Source organism: Drosophila novamexicana, unplaced genomic scaffold, assembly GCF_003285875.2.
Source record: "Drosophila novamexicana strain 15010-1031.04,08,12 unplaced genomic scaffold, DnovRS2.1 tig00001059-arrow-arrow-pilon, whole genome shotgun sequence".
Lineage (NCBI taxonomy): Eukaryota > Metazoa > Arthropoda > Insecta > Diptera > Drosophilidae > Drosophila > Drosophila novamexicana.
The window spans coordinates 1,451,332-1,457,580 of record NW_020824837.1 but is presented as its reverse complement, the minus strand read 5'-3'; the positions used below and the strand labels follow the sequence as shown (position 1 = coordinate 1,457,580).

Sequence of the window (6,249 nt, the reverse complement as noted above, 5' to 3'; positions counted from 1 at the left end):
ATGCTATATATACATTACATACAACAACTAATGTGTGTGTGTGTGTGTGAGAGTGTGTGTGTGTGAGAGAGTGTGTGTGTGTGCATGTTGGTGTGTGCCCGTGCGTTTAAATATGTTGGCATGTTGATCTGGCTAATGAGTTCCCAGCAACACTCTGCGATAGAATGCGGCATCAAAGGCATGCCTGACATTTATAGAACTTAATTTAATATGTTTACTTTAGTCGCAGACGACTTAAAGAGTTAACAGCCGAACTGATTAAAATATAAGAACAAAATTCATGGGCACAATTTAAACAAATATCGCCGAGATCGGCAATTGGCAATTGCTTGAATCGTGTTGCCAACTATGATACAGATAGAACTCGTGCGTTGCCAACACTTAAATGTGATTGCCATGCAGAGATTTGTTTATGATTTTAAGTAATAACAGTTAACTGTTTTTAAGCATCAAGTTGGCAGTGTCGCTGAGACTCTGTTGTGTAGGTATGTTTATAAGTATGTAAGTGTGCGTATGTGCGTGTGCATGTATGTGTGTGGATGTATGTGTGAGGGTGGTGTCTTGTGGTGTGGTGCAAGTAATACTATGCATGTGCAGCTGCGCTCCATTCAAATTCAAGTCTCTGGCACTAACTAGAACTAAGTACGCTATGCTAAACTCTAAATGGTGATCACACAGATTTTGGGGGGGGATTGCGGCTTCAGTTCCTGGTTCCTGGTTCTTGGTTTCTGGTTCACATGCGTGTGCCCACATTGGCGCGCTGGCTTGGCTGTGGGGCGTGGCGCGGCAGCGAGACATGCGACATGTGGGTGGGCGGCCCGCCCAGCGGCGAAATCGACGGTGAGCGCGTGGCCAGCGGTGAGAGCGAAGGCGAAAACGACGGCGACATGGCCGAGGAGGTGCTGAAGCCGCCGCTGGCCTCGTGCCCAATGGGCGAACGTGGCAGCCCGGACATGCTAAGATGCGGCGGCAGACGCAGCCCACCCACCGCATTGCCCAGCGCGGGCAGATTGATGGCGCGCGGCGCCACGTTCGTCAGCAGCGGCGGTGGGATGTGCGCGGGTGGCGCCTTCAGCACTACGCTGCCGGCGCCCGTCGAGGAGTGCGAAGAGTGGGCCAGCGATTGCTTGCTCTTGGCGCTGGACGAGGCGCCGCTGCCGCTGTGACCGCTATGCTCCGACATGGTGTCGTCCTTCAGTCTTGCTATCTCGGAGAATACGTGCGCCAGCGGCTGATACTGCGGCCCCCAGTCGAGCAGATAATCCCAGTTGTAGCTGCCCGTCAGCTCCTCCTCGCTGTGCACAATCGAGCTGAGCGAACCGCCGACATTGCTGCCGCCAACCACAACGGGCACCGGGACGGGCACCTCGCCGTAGCTGGCCATTACGCCGTGTCCGTGGCCATGTCCGACGGTGCCGATGCTGCCCGCTGTTGTGGCCGCGTCATCTGCGCTGCTGCCACGCTCGGAGCCGGCACCGCCGGCCACATCGTTCAGCTTGGCGTAGATCAGATTCGTGATGTCCGAGCGCGCCGTCTCGTCCGCATCGAACATGTGCAGCGTGGGCATGGGCATGGTCATGGGCATGGGATGACTGGAACCGGCCATGCTGGAGGCACCGCCAGTGCCGCCGCCGCCGCTGGGATCGTGATCGACAATGCCCAGGCGTGCCAGATACTCCTGTGTATTCTGCACCGAAATGTCCGAAATGCGTCCGTCGTCGCTGCCGGCGCCGGCGCCGGCACGATGACTCAACGGCCCCTCGTTGATCATGCGTATCTCCTCATCCTCGCCATCGTCCTCCGCCGAGCCGCGTCCACTCGAGCCCGATTGCTCCGAGCCGGATAGCTCCGATGTGGTCGCTGCGCCCGAGCTGCCCGCATGCGGTCCGAACGGCGGTATCTCATCGTATTTGGGTGGCGCAAACTGACCCGAGGCCACGGCACCACCACCGGCACCACCGCCCGCCGTCGTCATGCCGCCGCCGCCACCACGTATGGGCATTGTGTCAAACGCACTCGGATCCACATAACTGTTGGAGTTGCCCACGCCGACCGTCTCGCTGCTGAGATGCGGCTTGACCGCGTTGCGTGGTCGTCGACTGCGCATGTGGATGAACAGAAAGATGCCGGCGGCGGCGCACAGGATGAGCAGCAGCGTGACCAGCAGAGCCACAATCCAATCGCTTGGCCCACCGCTTGAGCCGCCCGCACCAGCTGCGCCCGCGCCAGCAGCTCCCCCGGCGCTGCCAATCGATGCCAGATTCGTGTTGGGATGTGCCAGCGGATCGAGGGCGATCTCGACGACAGTCATGTTGGTCAGCGAGTTGTGCCGGCCCGAGGAGGCCGAGATCACCAGACTGATATCGCGGCCATCGTCGATGAGGCTGTCGTCGAGCTTCCTTTTGATCAGGACCGCGCCGCTGCTGCGATTCACCTTGAAGTGGCTGTGCGGTGCGCTTAATTGGTAAACCACACGCCCGTCCGCACCGCTATCGGCATCTGTGGCCGTCACCTGGCCGACGACAAAGCCCAGCGGCAGCGCAGCGGATGCCGGCAGCACAAAGCGATATGTGCGCTCCGTGAACTGCGGCGTGAACTCGTCCCGTGACTCGATCTCGATGCGCACCGCCACCCGCGCACTTCTGCCGCCCATGTCGCTGGCGCGCAGCTGTAGATGATAGCGTTGCCGCTGCTCGTAGTCGAACACCGCCGCGGAGCTGACAATGCCCGTGACGGCATCCACGCGAAACAGACGCCACGAGCTGTCGTCGTCGACGTCGGCGGCCGGCACCAGACTATAGTTGAGCTGGCCAAAGGCGCCGCGATCCAGATCGCTGGCCTGGCCGCGAAACACGGAGCTGCCCAGCGGCTCGTTCTCGGCCAGAAAGTGTACGTACTCGCCAAGCGGAAATTGCGGCGCATTGTCGTTCTCGTCGTGCAGCGACAGCTGGAACCTCTGCAGGCTGCACAGCGGACGCGGCTGATGGCTATCACAGGCGCGTATGATCAGCTCGTAGCTGATGGCGCCGCTATCGTAGTCCAGGCGATTGTTCACGAACAGCACGCCGCTGACCAGATCGATGGTGAACATGTGCTCATCGTTGCCGGAACTGATGTCGTAGACCACCTCCGAGTTGGGCGTATTTTCCTGATCCGCATCTACCGCGACCAGCTGGGCAATCGAGTAGCGCAGCGGCGCCAGCTCGCTAATCTCTGCCTCATATTTGGCGCTGGGATCAAAGATGGGCGCATTATCATTGGCGTCCAGCACGCTGACAAATACCGTGATCCCTGCGCTGGAATTCGAGCTGGAACTGGAGCTGGAGCTAGCCGTGTTGCCTGCTTGGCTCAGCTGCAGCTGCAGCTTGTAGAGATCGTTGCGCTCGCGATCCAGGGGCTTGACCAGCACGAGCGCCTTGTTGGGCAGCAGCTCGAAGGCCTGCTCCTCGTTGCCCGCGGCTATGCTGAACGCCTGATCCCTGACATCGTGTCCCAGCTGCAGCACTACCGCGCCCAACGGTGCCGCTTCGCTAATCTGTGCACGGTATTGTGTCTGCTGGAACTGCTGCCGGCCCGAGCCGCTGTCGCCGGGCTGCACGCGCAGCAGCGTGTTGCCGCTTAGTTGGGGCTTACCCGCATCCCGTGCCACAATGCTCAGGAAGTAGTCGCCGCTGCTGGACACTGCCGCAGACAGCTGGCTCATGTTGACCGAGACCACGCCCGTTGTGGCGTGTATGCTGAAACCAGCCAAAGGTGGTTCGATGTGATAGCTGAGTTGTGAGTTGCGACCCTCGGCATCCGCATCGGTGGCATTCACCGACAGCAGCTCCACGTCCATGGAGGAGCTGCTCTCTAGCAGCTCCGTTGCGGCGGGCAGCAGGGCAAAATAGGCGGGCGGTCGCTCGGCTAGAAAACGGGGCGCATTGTCATTCTCATCGGTCACGCGCACCGTCAGCGTGGTGCGTGCCTCGTGCGCCGCATCGGATGCTATGATCTCCAATTGGTACTCCTGCTGCAGCTCGTGGTCCAGGCGGTGCTTCAGCACGAGCTTGCCACTGTAGCGATCCAGGCCGAAGAGCGACAGGTTCTCCATTTCTACGGCGGAGTCGCTGCCCAAGCGATAGGTCAGCGTCGGGTAGGTGTCCACATCGTTGGCCGACAGCGAGGCTATCACGGCGCCCAGTTCGGTGGCTGTGAAAGACAAGACGCAGAGCAAGTGGGAAGAGTTGGGGGTTAGTCGGGAATCTCTCATGTTGGGCTTGGGTTCTTTATTTGGATTGATTGATCAATTGGTAAATCTTTTTGATCAGCTAATTAATTCTTTGGATTGTTTGTGATTGCTTTTAATCACATAAGAAAATCTGAACGTCTTGGCAGATGATCTAATCGTTCCGATAAAGTATATATATTTTCTTTATTGGGACAAACTATAAACGAAATTTGCTGGATTAAGTCGCGTTTATTACATTATTTGCTTTTTTTTAAAGCTAGATCTAGCTAGACCTTCAATATGCCGTTATTTCTCTTTAACCAACCAAATCAGATAATTATAGATAATTATATTTTTTAACTAACACAGAAATTATAAGAACGGGGGGAGGGATCTTCGGATCTCTATATTGGGCTTTTCTTAAAAACCCCTGTCTCATTATCGATACTGTGTAAATCTTTAACATTCGAATCGGTTCTTAATTTAAGAATTGATTTTTCTCTCACTACAACTCACAACTTTGAAACTTACCTTCGCTGACGCTGACCACATTGTTGGGCGGAAACGTGGGCTGGTTGTCGTTGACGTCCACGATGTGGACGCGTATCGTTGAGGTGCCCGTCATCTGGGGCACACCCTCGTCCGTGGCAATGATCTTCAGACTGTAGACATCACGGATTTCGCGATCCAGTACAATGTTCGTTCTCACAATGCCACTGAAGGCGGGCTCGATGACGAACGCGTTGTCATGGTTGCCGTCCACAATGTGGTATCGGAGCCGGGCATTGGCGCCCTCGTCGGCATCGAAGGCCTGCACTTGGGCGACGAAGGTGCCCTTGCTGTTGCCCTCCCAGGCGGTGGCCACGAACTGGCGCTGCGAGAACTGCGGACTATTGTCGTTCTCATCCTCCAGCTCAACCACCAGCTCCGCGTAGCTGGATAGGAAAGGTGCCTCCGTGGTGCGTGCCACCAGCACCAAACGCAGCTCGTGCGGTTGTGTGGCAGCCAGGGCGAATGAGGATTGGGCCAGGGCGCGTTGACTGCGCGAACTGTTCGTATTGTCCGGCTGTTGCTGCTCCGCCTGTTCTGTCTGCTCCGTCTGCTCGTAGTGCATGGCGCGACCGCGACTTAGCGGCGCCAGAGTGGGCGTGGCAAAGCGATCGTAGTCCAGCAGCTGAGGGTTGGCTACACGTATCTCACCTGTGCCGGCATCTAGCGTAAAGATGTTCTCATCATTGCCCGCGCCGAACGAGAAGTTCAGCTTCTGGCGGCGCCCATCGCTGCGCACGGCGGCCACATGAAGCAGCCGTGTGCCCGCGGGTGAGTTCTCGCGCAGCTTGGTACGATACGTTTCGTTCTGGAAGAGCAGAGCTGGCGCTCCCGGGTTGGGCTCACCCACCAGCAGCTCGATAAGACCAACGCTGCTTTGCGGTGGATTTCCCTTGTCGCGCGCAATAACCTCCAGCTGCAGCAGACGGCCCGTTTCGCTGGCCAGGCTCTGGGTGGCACTCAGGGCGCCCGTGTTGGGATTAATGCGAAACTTACTGCGCATGGCGGGTGTTGTCAATGTACTGTCCGCCTTCAGGGCATAGAGCAGCTCGCCATTGGTGCCCTGGTCCGCGTCGTGCGCCTGCACCTTGAGCAGCGTCTGGCCGGGCTGAATGAGCGCCGCCACCTGCCCACTGTAGGGATAACGCTCGAAGATGGGCTTGTTGTCGTTGATGTCCAGCACATTGATCTGCACGGCAACGCTGCCGGAACGAACCTCATAGCGTCCACAATCGGTGGCCAGCACCATGAAGCTATAGCTCGACTGCAGCTCGCGATCCAGTTTGCTGTTCGGAAGAGCATGCAAAGAAATGCAGACAATTAGAGGGTGTCAAGTGGAATACATAATTAAGAAAAGCTGGACAATTGAGGGATCAATGATAAAGGTGATGGAGGACTTCCTATCTAACACAAGCTATGATTTGGCTTAGACTTCCGAAAGCGTATATGTAACTCAAGCTGAATGTTTGCGGGATTAATGATTGCGAAAG

The 6,249-nt window shown here is 57.1% G+C and overlaps 1 protein-coding gene across 1 annotated transcript in view; it reads right to left on the bottom strand.

Annotated features, from left to right (window-relative positions):
• Positions 1-590: 590 nt before the first annotated feature.
• Positions 591-6,249, bottom strand: part of LOC115765861 (protein dachsous) — an 84,889-nt gene continuing 79,230 nt past the window's right edge. The window contains exons 9-10 of the mRNA XM_030709591.1: positions 4,742-6,045; positions 591-4,191 (exon numbers count right to left, since the gene is read on the bottom strand). Of these exons, the coding sequence (XP_030565451.1) occupies positions 734-4,191; positions 4,742-6,045 (4,762 nt within the window). The 3' untranslated portion in view covers positions 591-733. The remainder of the gene's footprint in view (positions 4,192-4,741; positions 6,046-6,249) is intronic.